General features: G+C 47.8%; 1 protein-coding gene and 2 long non-coding RNA genes across 4 annotated transcripts in view; 1 reads left to right on the forward strand and 2 right to left on the reverse strand.

The window, feature by feature from the left end:
• The window catches only part of LOC148819651 (anoctamin-5-like), a 121,393-nt gene extending 109,468 nt beyond the window's left edge, over positions 1-11,925 (reverse strand). Inside the window, exon 1 of the mRNA XM_088934833.1 lies at positions 11,876-11,925. Within this exon, the coding sequence (XP_088790959.1) occupies positions 11,876-11,906 (31 nt within the window). The 5' untranslated portion in view covers positions 11,907-11,925. The remainder of the gene's footprint in view (positions 1-11,875) is intronic.
• Positions 11,926-12,476: 551 nt separating this feature from the next.
• On the reverse strand, positions 12,477-17,335 carry LOC148819652 (uncharacterized). 2 transcript variants are annotated; one of them, XR_016094319.1, is made up of 4 exons: positions 17,265-17,335; positions 14,200-14,347; positions 13,998-14,111; positions 12,477-13,889 (listed from the first exon to the last, which is right to left on the reverse strand). It is a non-coding gene; the product is annotated as an uncharacterized LOC148819652 (long non-coding RNA). The 2 variants fall into 2 exon arrangements; XR_016094318.1 differs by having other exon boundaries at positions 12,477-13,294; positions 14,200-14,300; positions 17,265-17,330.
• An 80-nt stretch (positions 17,336-17,415) lies between these two features.
• Positions 17,416-18,800, forward strand: LOC148819653 (uncharacterized). The gene is made up of 3 exons (XR_016094320.1): positions 17,416-17,624; positions 17,736-17,822; positions 18,298-18,800. It is a non-coding gene; the product is annotated as an uncharacterized LOC148819653 (long non-coding RNA).
• Positions 18,801-20,144: the final 1,344 nt, after the last annotated feature.

The following is a 20,144-nucleotide window of genomic DNA, read 5'->3' on the forward strand; positions in this document are numbered from 1 at the left end:
TGGTCTGTAGTCGTTGAGGACAGAGGGGCGCCCTTTCTTTGGTACCGGGACCAGGCATGATGTCTTCCAGAGCACCGGGACTCTTTCCAAGCGCAGGCTCAGGTTGAACAGTCGCTGGAGCACTCCGCTCAGCTGATCAGCACAGGCCCTCAGAACTCTGGGGCAGATGTTATCTGGTCCTGTGGCCTTACCCTCGTGCAGCCTCTTCAGCTCCTTCTTCACCTGGTCAGCTGTGATGGTCAGCCTGGCCTGGGGGATGGTGCTCATACTGCTTTCAGTGCTGCAGGTGTTAATGGCGGAGGTGTTGGAGAGTGGCAGCTGTGGGGGATGGGTGGGTGAGTAGCCGTCGGGGGTTGTGGCTGTAGGCGGCCATGTTTGTGGGGGGATGGAGGAGGTATTGGGCAGTCGCAGTTGTGAAGGGTTAGGGAGCGTGTGGCAGTGGGGGGATGGGTGTTGCACCACAGAGGACCCAGAATCAAACCTGTTAAAGAACTGGTTAGGTGGCAGGTCTAGTCCGACTTTTCTCTCCATCATTAGCAGAGTGGAGCTGCTGATGAAGGCAGTGTCTTCACCAGACCCAAACACCGGCAGGCCCCGGAGGGCTGGGCTCTGGACAGGAGGGTTGCGGGTTCGAATCCCAGCTGGCCCGCTGCTGTGGCACCCTTGAGCAGGGAACGTCGCTCAGACTGTTCTCATTAACACACAGCGGTGTCAGTGGGCCTCCAGGTTATCACTGCCAACGAGACTTGGTTCTCAATTGACTCCTCTTGCTTCAAATAAGAAATACAAACAAAATAGCCTTAAACTGTGTTTCAAAACTCCGACTGAAGCCGCTGGCACACCCAAAGTGCAGTGATTGAATTCCCCCACTGTCGGTGAAACATTACACTTGCTCCCAGCTTCAGTTCCACTCAGACAGGAGTGAAGATTTCCAGACATATGAAATGTTTAATGCAGTAAAATATGAGCAACATATACTTTGAGGATTATCTTCAGTACTCTGTACTTAGTTGGCATTCATGCTTCCAAGCAGGAGACAACTGTCGGCTTTCAAGCTCAAATTAAATCAAAACTGACGTCGGCACAAGGCCTATATTTAGCAACGACAGGGAGAGAGCTGCACAGCTGAATTCCCAGTGGGTTCGGAATGACACAAGACGCTTGTGCTGGCCGGGACGGTTTAGCAGAACCAGTCACATCTTAGGATCTCGCAATCTTTCTCCCTGCCGACTTCTGCGGTTCAAGCATGGTGGGCAGCAACAGCTAGTTCTCGGGTAAAGCTGATTTGGACGAGAAATTCAGAGCCAGCCTAAAACGCCCACTTATCGTGTTGCCTTATGTCTTTGCAGGATTGAAACCAAGGGCATCAGGGGGCTGAATTCTTCAATATTATTGGCTTTCATATTTCCAAAGCATTTTTAATAATAATAATAATAACATCACTTTAACCCCTTACAATTTATTGCATTAGGAATTATCTTTTTGCATACCCCAGCTTGCTCTCCATGAGACACACAGATAGGGAGAGAGCCTGGGGTCAGAGCACAGGGTCAGCCATTGTACGGCACCCCTGGAGCAGTTGGGGTTCAGGGCCTTGCTCAGATTCCTCTGCCAGCTGCAGGATTTGAACCGGCAACCCATCGAGCTACAGGTGCAGATCCTGAGCCACAGAGACACCGCTCCGCCCCATAGTCAACCATAGTTCCACAAACAAACACAGTAAAGCAGATGAAAAAGAAAAGCTCTCAGCTGTTGAAGGAACAGATGTGGACGGGCCAGAGCAAGTGGTCACAGAAAAATGAAGGCTGGCAGGAGAGACAACAAACCCTAAAGCTCCACATGTAAGCACGGACCCCATTTCCCAACCTGCCACACCAGGACCTGGAATAGAGGCTGAATCCGGGACTGTAATATTCCCGATGCTGCAGACAAGACAGAGCCTTTTCGAGACACACGGTAACCAGCAGGATGCGATGTGGGGAGCAACACAGGCGCGCCCGCGCCAGCACACGCACACACACACCGAACGGGCGGGCGACAGGGACAGAGAGACGGCACCGCGCGGGCCCGGGGGCGACGAGAGCGATGGCAGCACGAGGGGAAGTCGGAGCAGGAAGTGGGCAGACGCCAACCACAACAACGGGGGGGACGGAGAGAGAGGGCCTGGACACCACAGACAATGGGTACCTGCCAGCAGGGTCATCCGGAATCCCGTCAGTGCAAGGGGTTAGAGAGGGGTGAGGAGGAGGTCGTTTCGTGAAAGGCGCCAGGGTGTCGGTTCCAACAACATGGCCTTGTGTGCAGAAGGGCATAAGACAGGGGAACTATGCGAGGAGGCCACTCAGCCCACCTTGACCTTTTCGTACTAGGTGGCTCACTGACCCATGGTTCTCATCCAGCCGCCCCCTTGAAAGATGCTTCGGCAGCTGTTCCAGACCCCCACCACTCTTGGTGTAAAGAGAGAGCTTGTTGCGGCGGCTTGTGCGCGCCCCAGTTCTTCAGTTTCTTCCCTGTGGTAAGACACCTCTCGGAAGTCAGAAGTCTTCTGTCTACATTGCGGACATGTAGAAGGAGGCTGAGGTGCTACTCAAACCCGTTACTCAGTGCCCTTATGGTTTCTTCCACAGCTCTTTGTGTGCTCTGATACTCTACCTTTTTTTAAGGAGGTTTTGCTTTTGCTCGTGGCCCATAAGCAATGCATTTTGCAAGATTCTGTGGATCATAAGGTTAAAACTTGAAGTAAAAACCACACTATACATAAAACATTGCATACGACTTTATTATAATATAACAAATTAGGGTGCAGATTCACTTAAAACCCCAGCCTGCTCTCCAAGCTCAATTTTCAAGTACATGATGGCCCGAAGTTTCTACAGGCGGCTGTTTGTAAGGGCCAGTGTTGAGATTTCACTTGGGACTGAGTTTGGCAACGATGGTTTGATCATCTGCACTTCAAAGTGTAAGTCACAGTTTGAGCTGAACAAGACTACATTTCCCAGCATTCCACTGGCAGCCGACTGAACAGTGGCACAGCACATGGATTCCAGATGGATCTACAGTACTCCGCCCAGCTGCCTCTCTCTCTCCCTTTCTGTATAGACACAACTCCCAATCCTGTGCCGCATTCCAGGAATTAAGAAAGAAGAACTGTTTTGCAAGACAACACGTGCATCTCCCAGAGCAGGAAAGCTGGCCCCCTGCGCCGTGAGGCTCTTTGTAGCAGAGTGACTCAGCAGACAGCGAAGACAAGTACCGGCTTTGTCCCCGACAGCAAACAGCTGATTTCAGAAATCAAAAAGGAAAAGAGCTTGGCTAAACACTTCCCAGCTCCAGACTCCTGGAAGTCACAGACTCGACATGAATTCCAGCACTGAGTCATGCCGTGGTGTCTGAGAGGGCAGGTGGTGCTCGTGCGCAGCTCCGGCATTGAGCTCTTGTTTGTGACCTGCACTGCATGCTGCAGAGCTGCTCATCATGTGCTCTTCTGCACAAGGGGGGGGGAGGGGGTTCACTTCAGGTGCAATTAACTTTATTGGCAGCGAAGTGCATCTGGGAAAGAGAAGACGCCTGTTCGAGCTCGAATGGAACAAGGCTGTTAAAGCTGATCCTGGCTCCGATTCAGTCGCATGGTGGAAAGCAAACTGTAAATTCCTTCTTTTCCACTGCGGACATAAAAGGTCTTGAGCGCAGAGCCTGCCCTGCCCACTCACAGCAGGCATAAACACGGATGAGACTCTTCTTGGCTGTGCATCAGAGCCACAATCTCTGTGTTTTGGCTGCGAGCTAAGGTCAGCTGTGCCAAGCACAGAGGCTCCAGCACAGCAAGGCTGAGCTTTATATAAACAGCGGAGAAACAGTACTGAGCTCTTCTTCTGAGAGCAGAACACAGCCCACATCAGTCCTCTGAAGAACGTGTCGGGGCCAACTGCACGCTATCTGAACAGGTGACCTTGCAGACAGCGAGCGACAATGTTTTTCAACACCCTGAAGGTTACATACGACAGAAGGCCACGATCTCTTCTAGCTTGTTTGGTTAATCCGCAGCAGAGTGATCTCAGAATCACATCCAACTGCTTCTTAACAGAATGCAGGGCACCGGCTTCAACAGCCTGGCTGGGGATCTCGTTCCAGACTCCCACCACCCTTGGTGTAAAGAAGTGACCATGTGCAAAGCTATGTCAGCATTGAGAAAAAGCACTAGGATCGACTGGCTACAGCTCTTGAATGTTTGTTTGTTTATTTAGTTAATTAATTATCCACAATAATACACATTTACAGCCATTCCCACAACAGCATTTTACTAGAGCAATCTGGGTGAACAACTCCTGCTGAAGGACACAACAGCAGATTCTCACCTGGGATTCGAACCCACATCCTTCCAGTTACAAATCCAGGACCCCGAGACCACTGCTCCACGGGGTACCCCTCTGCCACTCCCATCTCTCTGAGAAATACCCAGTAATCCCATTTCCCATGATCAGGTACAACAGGGCCTTATGTGCTCCTACTGTATACCCAGGGAGTGCCAGGTCTGACGCTTTTTCCTGCTTTTCTTCTCTGTGTAAGGATACACAGCACAGGAAGAAAACCAGTTAGGACCGTTTGGGCATTTCCAGAACAAATACAGATCTTGGACACTCAGTTCTGGAAGAAACACAAGTCCATAATAGGACCTACTGGTCCTACTGTACCAACATGCTTCACCATCTAGAGGAATTTATTCTAACACACAACCTTTAACCTCATCCTTCCCCTTCTGTCTTGTTGGAACGAGCCGTCGCATTATCCTCCACAGAAAAGAGCTGGATACTGTCAATAACAGTGACAAACACTAACCCCTGAACAGCTCCACTCCGGCCTCCTTTCGCTGATGTTAAACAAAATCATACGACGGTTACTGGACCTGGTGACTTCAGTTGCTGATTAAAGCTCTGGTTGAAGATAAGCAGAGATAGGCAACATGCCACCCTCCTTGAAGATATCTGCCACCTGTGATAATGCTGATACTGGCTGCCGCACCCTAGCGGAGCTGTAATTAACTGTGCCGTCAGTGTGCTTCGGGAAAGGATGTTGTGCGATGCTGGGCTCCACACATAAATAAAACACTCCAGCGTGCTTTTCAATAATTCATTCTGTCATTGTGCACTGGAACCATCTAAGAACAAAGGCCAGGGATGGCAGATGTGCACAGTGTTCAGACAGTGGTGCTCAGCGCAGCAGAAGGCCAGGACTCGGCTCAAGGCCAGGTGAACACACCTGGGTGAACGGAGGAGAGCTCCCTGCTTTTGTTCAGAAGGGCACAGGACAGGTTACCTACAGTAGGAGAGGAGGCCACTCAGCCCACCTTGACCTTGTCATACTTGGGGGCTCACTGACCCATGGATCTCATCCAGCCTCCCCCTTGAAAGATGCATCGGCAGCCGTTCCAGACCCCCACCACCCTTAGTGTAAAGAGAGAGCTGATTGTGGCGGCTTGTGCGCGCCCCAGTTCTTCCGTTTCTTCCCTGTGGTAGGACACCTCTCGGAAGTCAGAAGTCTTCCGTCTACATTGCGGACATGTAGAAGGAAGCCGAGGTGCTACTCGAACCCGTTACCTCCAGGGCGGCTCGCGAGAGGAGGCCGGCCGGCAGGCGCAGAGGTTTGGAGGAGGTGCTGGGTCCAGGGTGGGACGAGCTGCACTAAACACACGTCCATCTGTATATGAAGCTGTTAAGAGTCGCCAACATTGCTTTCTTCAGCTCTCAAATCCTGGGCTCCGATCCTGGTCCTGAAACTCCACCCTCAGCAGCTGGTCTGTGTCCCAGTCCAGCTTCAGACACACAATCGAACCCCTAACCGACTTAAATAACAGGATTCATCTGAGCCGTCTGACCTAAACATGTTGGACCTTCCTTTCTAACTACTGCCTTTCGTTTGTAACATAAAACTCCCAACATGTCAAAGAAAGTCCAATCAGGCAGCTAGCTTCCCATCAGACAACTTGCAAGCTTAAGGGAGGCTTCAATTAAGCAATTAAGCTCAGCTGAAATGAAAACCAACAGGACCATGATTGGTGCGTCCTTAACTAATTAATATCATTTTGAAAGGAAACTATTCTTAAAAAAGTTGGAAAAAAAAAGACTGAAGAGTTCAGGACATGAACCAAAGTTCCCTGTCTTTATTAGTGTAGAAAAAATTAGGTTTACAAGATCGCCCTGCCCTTCCCCGAGCAATTAAAGAGCCGTTATTAGAAAATCAGGAGGTTTATAAAACATCCAGCCCACACAAAAACACACCATGCTTCTCACAGTCACAAAGGGCTTCTAGTAGGGCTGTTTGAATACCTCCTTCAACAATGAGAGGAAGTTCATCATTGTCAGCCTGGCAGGATAAGTGCCTTGATTCCTGTGGACAGGTCACGGAGGGACAAGAGATAGAGCAGGTGATCACTTAATCACCGCCTGGCGCAGAACAGTTTGTACCAGACAGCATTTCACCACTTTTTAATCACCGATCTAGGTATTGTCAGTTAATTACAAGTTGCCTTCGCGACGGAAAAAGCAGATCCAAGAAGATGTGTTTTTGAAATGTCATTTTAGTGGCTTCAGTGTAATTCGGAGGAATTATTTTAGCAAAGCACTTGGACAAAAAAAAAGGCAGGGGCAGATTCTCACATCCTGCAGTCTGAATGGCACCAGGTATTCTTTTTTTAAAACTTTTTACTTAACGATGAAAGGATTTAGCGATACAGCATAGACAATACAAAGTAAGATCATTTACAGCTTTCATCTTTCGGTTTTTGATTAGATTATTTTTTAGATGTAATGAACTCTTTACATTACGCCGGCAGGGATGGGAGGTTACATCTAAAAATATCATCAACAAAAACACACAACAAATAACCAACAAACTAGACAAGATTTCTCCCTCTTTCACAAAACAGAATCCGGTCTCAATGAGGCCACAAAGTCAATCCAGGCTAAACCTTTCTGCTTGTCACCTCAGAGAAAAGGTGATCTTTTCCATCAGATAAATCTCCTTCACAACATTGATCCACTGTTACAGTTTCGGGCGATCTTAAGTAAACCATTTTCTCGTGATCTTACTTGCTGCTAAAACAATTCTTTGTATATATATCCATCTATCCTTTAGTTCCAGTCAAAAGTAAAATTACCCAAATACGTAAAAGAGAATTCAAACGGTATGTCTAGGTTTACTATATAAGTAAGTGCAAAATGTATATATTTCCAATATTTTATTTTCAGGCATGACCAGAATAACTAGCACCACTTATTCTGAAACAATTCTAAACCTTCACACTACACATCATACAACCCAAAGACCAGATCCCTCAGCTCCGAAGTCACACGAGATGACAGGCAGCACACTGTAGCTTTGTTAAAACTTTGTAAGGGCATTCCAGTGAGGAGACCGCGGTCTTCCACGCCACGAGGAACAGATCCCCTGCGGGACTGCAGGCTACTCCAGACTGAGAATCGTTCTGTGTTACAGGAAGAGTCGTCTTGTGTTTCAGAAGGAGAATCGTTGTCATCAGCTATATTCAACCCCCTGATCTGTGTTTGAACTGGTTCCTCACCAGGAAACCTCTCCTCCTGCACAATGTGACACCTGAGCTGTCATCCAGGCTGAATATTACAGTTATCGCTTAGCTCAAGGGCAGCGCTATCAGCGCTATCAGTGTTTTGTTACTTAACTAAAGGTTTTCACAGTTACAACATGAAAGAGGCAGAGCTTCTGCAGGCTCGAGCTCACAGGGGAGATACAGTTACTTCTGAGCTCTGACAGCTTGTTAAAAACGAGGTTGTCTTGAGCACTTTTTGTAGACCTTGCCTGCTTTCCCCACCCCCACACACAGAATCACTATCTGCAATCCACACATCAAAGCAGAAATCGAAAGTCCTGACCCAGTTTCCACGGCGATGGTATCGCCACCCCTGCCTCTCACCGATATGAGGAAGTTGCTCTGGAGATATGAGATGTGGTTGTCTTATTTTACAGCTGAAGTACTGCAGCCCGTTAACCTGGCGTTGAAAATCACTAGTCCTCCAGAACAATCTCTCGGACCTACGCCCTGCCCATGCCACCAGAGACCGCACTGTCTACACTGTGGACAAGAACACCGGACAAGGTCACCCACACCAGGAGGCCTCGCTCATCTGTGGGGAAACTCCCCATTGGGACATGGGGTCTCTTGACCACACTGCACTCAGCTTTTCACATGGTGAGCCAGAGGGCTCTTTCACAAGCTGAGCACAGAGGCGTGGGGGGGTCTGATCTGTTTCCTGTACGGGGGGGGGGGGCAAATTACATTGGAGAGCTACTGCCTAACCCAGCCTCTCTGTCAGCTACCCCACTGTCAACATCCCAGCCCCCCTCCCAACTACCCCACTAAAAACCACAGTTTGCTTTGTTAGCATAACATGTTGTTTTTTTATAAGACACAAACTGACCCAGAGTTCACAGCCTTTCATCTCCTAACTCTTAACACGATTCCTTAAACTAACGCCTCAGCCAGGCAGGTCATGAAGTGTGTTAAACATTACCCCTCACCTATCTGCGTGACATCTTTATGGCTGCTCTCCCTGCTGAGCCCACAGTGCAGAGGGTATCGGAGAGGCGGTCCGGCTGGTACCGGCCCTGGCAGGCGGTGCCATTGACCCAGCCCGGCCCCAGGGGTCCTGGGTGCGAGCTGGCAGACCGGTGTGCCGAGCGGACACTACCCAGCCCCTGGTCTCCGGCAGGGTGGCTCTGTGGCTCAGGATCTGCGCCTGTGGCTGGAAGGTTGCTGGTTCAAATCCTGCAGCTGGCAGAGGAATCCTACTCTGTTAGGCCCCTGAGCAAGGCCCTTCACCCCAGCTGCTCCAGGGGTGTGGTACAATGGTTGACCCTGCACTCTGACCCCAAGCTTCTCTTTCCCTGTCTGTGTCTCACAGAGAGCAAGCTGGGGTATGTGACAAGACAAATTCCTCATGCAAGAAATTGTATGAGGCCAATAAACAGCTGAAACGTTGTGTTTTCTTTCTGATTTTTTTCAGCATGGAATAAACCTATTACTTGTTCCTTTGCCACCATCAAAACTGATGAGGAACCTACACAGTCAATTATTAGAGAGAACTATTGCGTCAGAGATCTGTGGAGAGAAGGGAAGGAGGAAGCAGAAACTGTGTGGAAAATAGAGGCCAGAGGACTGAATCCCCAAACCTATGATATTGACTACCATGTAAAGAAAAAATGGCATTTGTGTTTTTTGGAAGTGATTCAAAATGCCATGTGGAGAAATGCATCAGAACAAGGCTCCACGGCTGAAACGTTGTGATCTCTTTCTTCTTTTTTTCAGCATGGAATAAATCTGTTACTTGTTCCTTTGCAGAACAAATGTAATTATTGCTATGTAACAGATGCCTCTTTTTTTTTAACCTTAACAAGATGTGTTCACATATACTGTTCTAGGTATTATACTGTACGTTGATGTCAAGTTGTCTGTTTTGTTTTTCTCTGTATTTATCTGTGAAAAGAAAATCGAGTTCTTAAAAATTGAATCTCTTTCCTAGATCTGCAGCCTGCCTTTCCCTGGCCTGTCGGCTCCTCCTGGCTCTGATGTCACCACGGAGCACCACAGCAGCCTCGTACAGGGGGGCGCGGCTGCCAGGATCAATCGATTGATCAGCGGTTACATATTCCAGCCGGTCTTTCCGAGCCGCCCTCGAGTCCCGGTGCTCATGGAGGACCTGCGCTGGGTGAAACAGGAGGCTCCCTCTCTGACGTGCTCTCACACAGCCTCCTCTGCTCCTCGCTGTCTGAACTTTTAACCCTGCGCTGCAAGGCACTGCTGGGAACCCTGCCCTTCCAGACTCGTGTGAAGCCTTTCCTGGCCTCACTTTCCACCTCCTCTGCCTGTCAGTGCTCTGTGCTGCAGTGATCGGTGCCTCCTCTGCCTGCCTCTCCCTGTCAGTGCTCTGTGCTGCAGCGATCGGTGCCTCCTCTGGCTGTCAGTGCTCTGTGCTGCAGCAATCGGTGCCTCCTCTGCCTGTCAGTGCTCTGTGCTGCAGAGAATGGTGCCTCCTCTCCCTGTCAGTGCTCTGTGCTTCAGAGATCAGTGCCTCATCTGCCTGCCTCTCCCTGTCAGTGCTCTGTGCTACAGAGATCGGTGCCTCCTCTTGCTGTCGGTGCCCTGTGCTGCAGAGATCAGTGCCTCCTCTGCCTGTCAGTGCTCTGTGCTGCAGAGATCTTTGCCTCCTCTGCCTGTCAGTGCTCTGTGCTGCAGCGATCAGTGCCTCCTCTGCCTGTCAGTGCTCTGTGCTTCAGAGACCAGTGCCTCCTCTGCCTGTCAGTGCAGCACAGCACTGCGCACAGAAGCACCACAGACGTCACCACAGAGAGCCCTGCAGCCCAAACACTTCCCAGTACTGCCGATCCTCTGGGAAGAGTCAGGCTCATTAGCTACTCGAGGCCTTCAACAGCGGGGAATTGGATGCACTGTGTGCTGCGCAGGAGCTGTAGCTGGGCTGTGGATGTCATCTGCCTGCCTCTTCCAGGTCCGATCCACTCTCAATACAAACCGCTACACTGGCCTGGCTCATCTGGATATTCAGGTCTGCAGGTGGTGCATTCTGATTTAGGCTACACTGAGTGTGACGCGCACGGCCTAGTGCGCAATCCAAACACTATGTGCTCTATTCTAGCATCCTGTAAGGTTCATGCAGTGACAGAGGCAGAGGTGTGTGGTATCTTGTCTTTTGTGGGCTCTGCAGCCCAAGGCTTAGCCGATACAAATGAACCTCCACTAATTATTTTGCCTTACAAATGATTCTCCAGCGGCAGACTGCACGGAGCCCGTCGGTGCTCGCCGAAGGTAAATAAACGGATCTGCATTCCACGGAAATTCTCTCTCGTGGAGCTACCGTGTCATTTGCAGGACGGCCAGCTGGTTGCTAACTGGGCCAAAGGATGTCCCCAGCCAGGCAGCAGTCGACGCTGGTCCGGGGGGCTCGGGAAAAGGGGGGGGGCTGCTGGTACTGCCTCCTGACGCGGCTGTTTCAGGGGTGCAGCCGGGGTACGGGCCGGCTTCGGACAGGGTATAATCTACCAATCCCACCGGACCGCCCATCTCCGTCTGCTCATCCCGGGGAAGCGTGTCCGCAGACAGCCCCCACCCACCCCACCCCGCTGGGATGAGGAGGGGTGCCCTGGCCTGTTCAGGGAGAGAAAAGGTATTTCCCCGTCGCGAAACTCAGCAGTGCCACCCCCGCGCCTCTGGAGCCCCAAGCGCCCGCAGACAGTTGCGTCAGCTTCCCAGCGGGCTTGACTCACCGTTATTCAGGCTGGCCGCCCCGGGATACCGGGGGAGGAGGAGGGGGCCACAGCCGGTTTCAGCCACACGAAAGCGACGCATAAGCGACGTCTGCTCGGTCAGGACAGCAACGACCACGGTAACCCGAGACGGGGGAAAGAAACGATGTCTCTTCTCTTCCCGAGGCGGTGGGTAGGCTGTAGGAGAGTCTAGCTCGGTCAGCGTTGACTTGTTTTCGGCTAGGTCTCTCTCTCTACACCAGCCGCCGCATCTGCCTCTTGGGGCGCAGCGACGTCCCGGCTTCTCCCGGCTCTCGGCTCCCGGCTGTGCCGAACCGGTCCCGGGACGTACGCGCAGGGAAACGGGGCGAGCCCGCGCGGAGCCCCGAGCGTGCTGTTGATGGGAAGGATGGGGGGGGACCCGTATGGCTCAGGAGCCCACTGCGCAGACAAAATGCTCCAGCGCCACTCCAAATAAGGGAAGTATCGCGGCATCACCGATTGAAGTGTTGGTACAAGCCATGATTTGTACAGCAGACACAAAGAAATGTCGAAAGGATGAGCTTGTGCGCAGCTCTGAACTCACCTCCACTTTGGTCGTCCGACGCGCTCCTCATCTCTATCAAAGTTTCGTCCTTCGCCTTCCCCGCTAGTAGTATAAAGCGACAACTTTCGTCACACTTTTGACAGGTACCACGCCCCCTTTTCCAGCCAATGGTCGTCCGCGGTGGTTGGCTGCCCCGCCCCCTTGCCTGCCAATGTCGTGTTGTTATGTGTGCATGTCCCGCTCCCTCAGGAGCCAATGGTGTGGGTCGGAACTCCCGCCTCCCCCCCGGCCGGTCGGCCCGGCGCCTCAGGGTCCCAAAGCCCCCAGACGGCGCATCCCTCGCTTTAGGTGTGTGCAAGTGTGTATTGGTTTGGAAGGGGACCATGTCTGCCGCGGGGTTGAGTGCGCTCTATCATAACCCTAGGAAATCGGGCAGTTACGGCGGCGCTGGGAGTCTGGTGCGGGCCGCGAGATCCCGGGGTGTGAGCGGCGCCAGCCGCGGCCGGGTGGTCGAGTGGCTGTCCGGCCAGGCTGCTTATACGCTGCACAAGCCGTGTCTCAAAAGCAGCAGGGTTGTAAGCACACACACACACTGACTGCGTAAAGTCTCGCGGAAAGAATTTGCAGGACAAACACCAAGTGAAATGTGAACCGCTTTATTTCAACAGTGGGTTACAAGTTACAGACTCCAGTTTGCAAGTATGTGAAATGTGAACCGCTTTATTTCAACAGGGTTTTCAAACACTGAAACAACGCAGCAGCAGTTTTTACACAAGTTACAGACTCGAGTTTGCAAGTATGTGAAATGTGAACCGCTTTATTTCAACAGGGTTTTCAAACACTGAAACAACGCAGCAGCAGTTTTTACACAAGTTACAGACTCCAGTTTGCAAGTATGTGAAATGTGAACCGCTTTATTTCAACAGGGGTTTTCAAACACTGAAACAACGCAGCACACATGCGTTACCAACTCCTGTTTGCATTCAACAATTAAATGTTGGTGCGGAAAATTAGTTCGGTACGCGTAACCACCACCCCCACATTGCTGAGAAACTTTGCGGCATCTGAAAAAGCATTCATAACCCCCTTCCGCTCCCCGTGTCTAAAGCCATGCGAACCACACTGGGCGATCCGATCTAGCAGAGCAAAAAAATTTGCCTGCGTAACCAGCGGGATGGTGTTACCACAGGTTCTGTGCAAAACACGCTGTATTTTGGAATACACACTGTAGAACCCCCCAGGCTTCCTCTTCTGATCTGAAAACATCAGATCTGCAATAATTTCACTCAAGTTCTCGACATACACATCTATCTCTTTAACAAATTTAAGGACATTAGCATTCGACTCTTTGTTTTGCATATCAAGCTTTGTAGAGAGAAGCGTGTAAAGCACTCTTAGTAAGAATTCAGACGTATACATTCGAAATTCTTCATTCTTCGGACGATGGCACACCCGGGTCTGTAAAACAGAGTGAAACCTGTATTCACATTTTACATAGATCTTTTTTTTTGCGTCTGTAAAAATAAGAATAGTGTTTCTTTTGCAACTCATCAAAAGTCACGTCTACTAATTCTTCATCCAGCTGTTCAAGGGTGGCGTGTACATGCGCGTATGGGGAGCGGTCCTCAATTATATTTTTTAGCAACTGTTTTATGCACCGCTCAGTGTCATTTGTAATGGTGTACGAACCCAGACACCGGGCGGTGTACAGAACAGCCGATAAAATTCGGGCTAAACTGAGAGACTTATAAATTTCTAAAGCGGCAAACGTCATGTCTTCACACCCATCTGCGTAGCCGCCAGACAGGCATGTGTGACCCCGCTGACTGGGATGGTCAATCAAACAGGCCGGGCAGTCATCAACCAGGACCCCCTTTAAACAGTGTTTGAAGATGCAATAAACTACTGCTTTCACAATCTGGGGCATAACATCGGGCTCATTAGGGACAGGGGCATCAGCTTTATTAACATTTGGGCGAACACACAAGCATAGACACGAGACATTCACATGTGTCGGTAGGCTGAAGATTGACCCGTCCACATCCTCTTTATTCTATTAAAGGAAAAAGAAAAGGAAGGCTTAACAAAATAGACATGCTTTGCACCTAAAATATCGAGCATTTAACGCACTTTTGAGCTAAGGTTTTTCGTTAATATTTACCATTTGTAGCGTGGTATCATCGCAAGCACCCGGCTGTTCTTCAACATCTGGTACCCCAGCTGAACTCACACCCCCGCCGATGTCACAGTGCGCAGAGGGTGGGGTCGGGTTTTGCTAAAAAGAAGACCAAGTATTAAAATGACATACGCTAAGCACCGATACAACAATTCCACGAGCAGAAAAAAATATTTTAGCCGCCTACCTCTTCACTTTGTAGAATAGCGGACCCCGTTGTTTCTCCACACAAAGAAGCCATCTCAGCAGCTCCGCGGTGTCTGACAGCTCCAAGCACGCGCTGCGGCCCTGTCAGGTCGGAGCGTTTAAGAATATGCGCCAATGGTGTATCACGCCTACATAACACAAGACATTTTTCAATTGGTTGTGATGACCCCCCTGATTTATCGAGAGCGAAAAGTATTCGCTTATCAGTTTATAAGTTTTAAAGTATTGTAACGCTTACGGCCGACAGGTACTGTGTAAGAGCCGGCGTACCAGAGCAGGTGACGTCACCGCCCTTCCCTGTGATAGCAGGACTACAGCTACTGGGCTGTAGAGAGATCTCTCTTTAGCTCACGGGGCTAGGTCGCTGCAGAGAGACGCGGAAGTCCCGGGTTCGAGCCTCAGTCGGGAGGGGGCCGACCAGATGCGGCAAGGGCGCCCGCCGGAGCCCCCGTTGCGTTACAGTATTAACACACAACGCAAACACAAATGATGTGTTCCACCCGAAAATAAATTTTAAACACGCGGGGTTGGTCTTAAAGTTTTTAAAATAACGTAATAAGACACAGTTTATTTTTAATAACACATTCGCGACAGCTTTTTCGAAAGTTTGGGATAAATTTCCACACAGCGCCAGCATAAAAGTCTTTAAGGTGTTAACAGACAACAAATGGTGGGGTGTTGTTCTTCAGACTTTAACGGATTGTTCATAAAGTTTTAAAATTGTTTCCCTGTAGAGATGATTTGTGATGATATTGGAGACGGGATGTGGGGGGGTTAGTTACAGACTCTGGAATGCAGAGTGGGGGGTGCTAAAATTGACACCAGGGAAAATTTACAAACATTTTAAATTCATGTAAAGTTTTCTAATTTACAAGCACCACATGTATTTCACGCAAAAATGTTCTTAACAGCGCAGCGCGAAAAAATAAAACCTCAAAACGTCAAGCTTGGTTTGTGAACACGACCCTATAAAGAACAGATACATTTTCTTATAGCGTTAATAAAACATTTTGCTTGATAATATTCTTAGCGGTCTGTTGGTGAATTTAAACAAAGACAACGCAGCACATTTTCGCCACGTTTTAACAGCTAAGAAATGTAGACACCGTTGTATGTCTTAAAATAATATAGATTTTAACATTATAACGATCTATACTCGCTTATCAGTTTATAAGTTTTAAACTTTAAAAGTATTAACACACAACGCAAACACAAATGATGTGTTTGCCCAGAAAATAAATTTTAAACACGCGGGGTTGGTCTTAAAGTTTTTAAAATAACGTAATAAGACACAGTTTATTTTTAATAACACATACGCGACAGCTTTTTCGAAAGTTTGGGATAAATTTCCACACAGCGCCAGCATAAAAGTCTTTAAGGTGTTAACAGACAACAAATGGTGGGGTGTTGTTCTTCAGACTTTAACGGATTGTTCTTAAAGTTTTAAAATTGTTTCCCTGTAGAGATGATTTGTGATGATATTGGAGACGGGATGTGGGGGGGTTAGTTACAGACTCTGGAATGCAGAGTGGGGGGTGCTAAAATTGACACCAGGGAAAATTTACAAACATTTTAAATTCATGTAAAGTTTTCTAATTTACAAGCACCACATGTATTTCACGCAAAAATGTTCTTAACAGCGCAGCGCGAAAAAATAAAACCTCAAAACGTCAAGCTTGGTTTGTGAACACGACCCTATAAAGAACAGATACATTTTCTTATAGCGTTAATAAAACATTTTGCTTGATAATATTCTTAGCGGTCTGTTGGTGAATTTAAACAAAGACAACGCAGCACATTTTCGCCACGTTTTAACAGCTTAGAAATGTAGACACCGTTGTATGTCTTAAAATAATATAGATTTTAACATTATAACGATCTATATTCGCTTATCAGTTTATAAGTTTTAAACTTTAAAAGTATTAACACACAACGCAAACACAAATGATGTGTTTGCCCAGAAAATAAATTTTAAACACGCGGGGTTGGTCTTAAAGTTTTTAAAATAACGTAATAAGACACAGTTTATTTTTAATAACACATACGCGACAGCTTTTTCGAAAGTTTGGGATAAATTTCCACACAGCGCCAGCATAAAAGTCTTTAAGGTGTTAACAGACAACAAATGGTGGGGTGTTGTTCTTCAGACTTTAACGGATTGTTCATAAAGTTTTAAAATTGTTTCCCTGTAGAGATGATTTGTGATGATATTGGAGACGGGGTGTGGGGGGGGAGGTTAGTTACAGGCTCTGGAATGCAGAGTGTGGGGTGCTAAAATTGACATCAGGGAAAGTTTACAAACATTTTAAATTCATGTAAAGTTTTCTAATTTACAAGCACCACATGTATTTCACGCAAAAATGTTCATAACAGCGCAGCGCAAAAAAATAAAACCTCAAAACGTCAAGCTTGGTTTGTGAACACGTCCCTATAAAGAACAGATACATAATAAAAAACATTTTGCTTGATAATATTCTTAGCGGTCTGTTGGCGAATCAAACAAAGACACCGCGGTACATTTTCGCCACGTTTTAACAGCTATGTAATTTTAGACACTGTTGTATGCCTTAAAATAATATAGATTTTAACATTATAACGGTCTAAAACGTTTTCTAAAATGTTTCTTAAAATAATTTCTACAGACCAGTACGTGCACCCCCAACGATACCTAAGATTAATGGTTTTATGGGGGGCCATGTGTGTTTCTTAGAAGAGAATGTTTAGCGGATTGAGTATAAGTACCAGCGGTTTAACAGGCGAAGTTTTAGCTGCATTCCAATTCCTACAGTCTCACGTTATCGCCTAACTCGTCAGAATGGATCACGCCGATCAACTACAACAGTCTGAAGATAGTCTATTTACAGACTTAACACTGTTCGACTTGATAGACGAAGACGAGGATTCCGCGAATTTCAGCGGTATGTATATCTGGCTTATTGTGAGACAATTACAACGTCACGGTGCATGTCTCGTGTTAGCTGTAGTTACAAAACGTTGTATAATATTTGTATACTAGGCAATATTGAATGATTATAACGGAATTACCGGGGATTGGTGCCGTAATGTGGTCATGACTGTGTGTATCCATTCATTTCCATTAGCCCCGAAAACCACAGCTGTAAAAAGACCAGTTACGGCGCAGCACAACACCGGTGAGTAATTACGACAATGTTTTGAATAACGCTTTACGCCCATGTGAGTCTTAAAGACACAGGGGTATATACTCCACACCAAAACTCGTATGTGTCTATTCCACAGACGCGGGCGAAGGGACAAGTCGCCACACATTTAAAAAACCTCGTTTGGGGTTTGCATTACCAACCCAAAACCTTGTGGAGACACAGGCAGATGTTCACGGCACACCAGACGGTGCGGGGGATATTATCAGAGCGCCTGAGAGAAGAGGTCGGTATTATATAAAACATTCTTTTCGCATGGCCATTTAAACGTGTCTATAATAAAAATACCCACCGTTTTTCTATTTTTTCGCTAATGGTATTTTCCCACGCCGTGCAGACCCCGGGCCTTCAAAAAATAAACTGCGACGAGCCAACAAGTTAACTGGGGCAACGAGCTCAAAACGTCTGAAATCAACAAGCAAAGGTTAATTAATTTAAGCGTGGTCAAGATGTGTTATGATCCACTTACGGTAAACGTTACTTCTATTGTTAGGATGTTAATTCGCTGAAAGATCCTACCTCGCGTAGTTTTCTGTTTGGGAGTGTTAAAAAACCTTATTTAAAACTGCCTAGCTTTTAAAGTTTAAAGCGACTGGTGTGTGCGAGGGTCTACAGGCCGTTAGCACGCCGCTTGACCCAGTAGCGCCAACACAGCCGTCAAGGAAACCGGTGTAACAACATGTCCGGGTAACTTGTTCCATTCACCCACAGCCCTTTGTGTAAGGATGCGCCACATGTGTGGCGTTTTTATCATAGTTATCGTAGTTTTCTGACTTTGACAGTTTAGATTTCATTGATTGTTGTGTTGAAAAGTCTTTTATTTTTATCACAGCGTAGTTTTCAGATTTTGAGATGTGGAGCATTGGCGTGGTAATAAAAAGTCTTATTTTGTCACACAGCAGCTGTATCGACGCGCGGCGAAACAAATGTGGCGGAAACGTCGGACCCTAAGGTGGTGACTGCATCGGAGACGGCTGTTAAGACGCTGACCAAAGCCAGACGTGTCAAGCCTTCGGAGCGAAATCATAACGCGCCTAAAGACTTGGTGTTTGGTGATTTGGGCTACTCAGTGCGGCATATTGCAGACTTGGTATCAAAGGTGGGCACTAATGAGGTGGATAAAAAGCGGTGTTTAGAGAATCTAAGAGCCGCTTTAGCAAGTGCACATGCAATGTTTCCAAAAACGATCCAGGTTTACGCCGCTAGCCTCTTAGACGTTTTTTCTAAAGAGGATGTCGATCTAACCTCTGGATTTCACTACCTCGTAATGCTATTTCAGGGAGCATTGGTGCAAATCCCCGGTGATAAATGACTAAACATGCGGTCTAAAAAGTGCTTAAAAGACCGACCGCTTGTCAACCGCAAGCTTTTGTACATAAATAAAAGAATTAAACTGGCAAAAGCATGTTTGTTGCGTCGTCAAAGATTCAGAGCGAGGCATCAGATTTCCCAAGGGTCGCCCGAGCCACGCAATGAAAATGCAGTGGTAGAAAATAACTTAAGGCCCGAGGTTGTTGTAGCAGAACAGGATGGTGGTAACCCAGAACCGGTTGTACTGAACGATCTGAATCAGGTTGGTGGCGGTGCCGGGGCGAATAGAGACCCCATAGTTTTCCTGGAGCGTATACGTAGTTATAACAGGTCTTATAATAATTTTAGAGCAACAGACCACCATGAAGAATTTCGTTTTGTAAATCTCGACAGAATAACCTCGTATGTACAGGCTATAGACGCTGTGCATGGTGCAGTCCAGAGAATATTGAATGAACTTTCTCCAAACATCGGGGCGAATTATTTTGTACAGCTGCGTTTGACTGCGGGTGGTTTTAACAAACCCTTGTTCTCACGCAGGAGACACCCCGGAGAATTAAATGCTGCCGGTTTTTTAAGCCACATCTCAGACCTCTTACAGAGCCACACAGAGGTTCTCACCGATGACACCCTCCGCTTAGTGGTGACGATAGTTAGGAATATGCAGGGGGGTGCCCGCCGAAGATTTAAATCCGTTCTGTACAGCCGGGTAATTGCGCAGAAAAAAGCGCACCTTATCGACTTACATTACACGGGCGGTAATCTGTGTTTCGCCGGGAGTGTGTACGGTTTGTTGAATGAGGGTTGTACCGATGGGGAAATGTTACAGGGCGCTAAACGAATGCACAAAGAGTTGGGTTTTCCAGAGAATCGGAAAATTCGTTTGTCAGACATTACCGCTTTTGAAAAACATTTAAAGGTGGTCATTAAAATTTTGTACCACGACCAGGGTGATTGGAAATATTTTACAACGGGACCCACACCACCAAATTCTAAAATACTTTTTGTTCTACTGCATGAAGAGCATTTTTATGGGGTTTTAAATATTAAAGCTTTTGTGGGGGCGGCGTATAGCCACAAGAACGCACACGCCTGTGTTAAAGCTTGTAAAACCTGTTTAGATTCCCAGTGTTGCGAAATTGATGCTGAAATTCAGAATTGCCCGGCCTGTGTAAGGTCTTTTGTCGTAGCTCTCAGTGTTTGGCGAGACACTTGCGGAATGCGGCGACGGGTGTGAGTAAATGTGAGCGCAGGGTCTTTTGTGAGAAATGTGGGGTTTATAACCTTGCAAGTCACAAATGTAAAGAGAAACTGCTCGCGTTGTAACAACGTGATCGACACCCCTGACACACATTTGTGCTACATACCGCCTTTGGACAACCCCAAAATTTCAAACAAGTACATTTTTTTCGACTTTGAATGCATGCAAGAAACG

The sequence above is a fragment of the Atractosteus spatula genome, chromosome 16 (genome assembly GCF_055471065.1).
Source record: "Atractosteus spatula isolate fAtrSpa1 chromosome 16, fAtrSpa1.hap1, whole genome shotgun sequence".
In the NCBI taxonomy this organism is placed as follows: Eukaryota; Metazoa; Chordata; class Actinopteri; order Semionotiformes; family Lepisosteidae; genus Atractosteus; species Atractosteus spatula.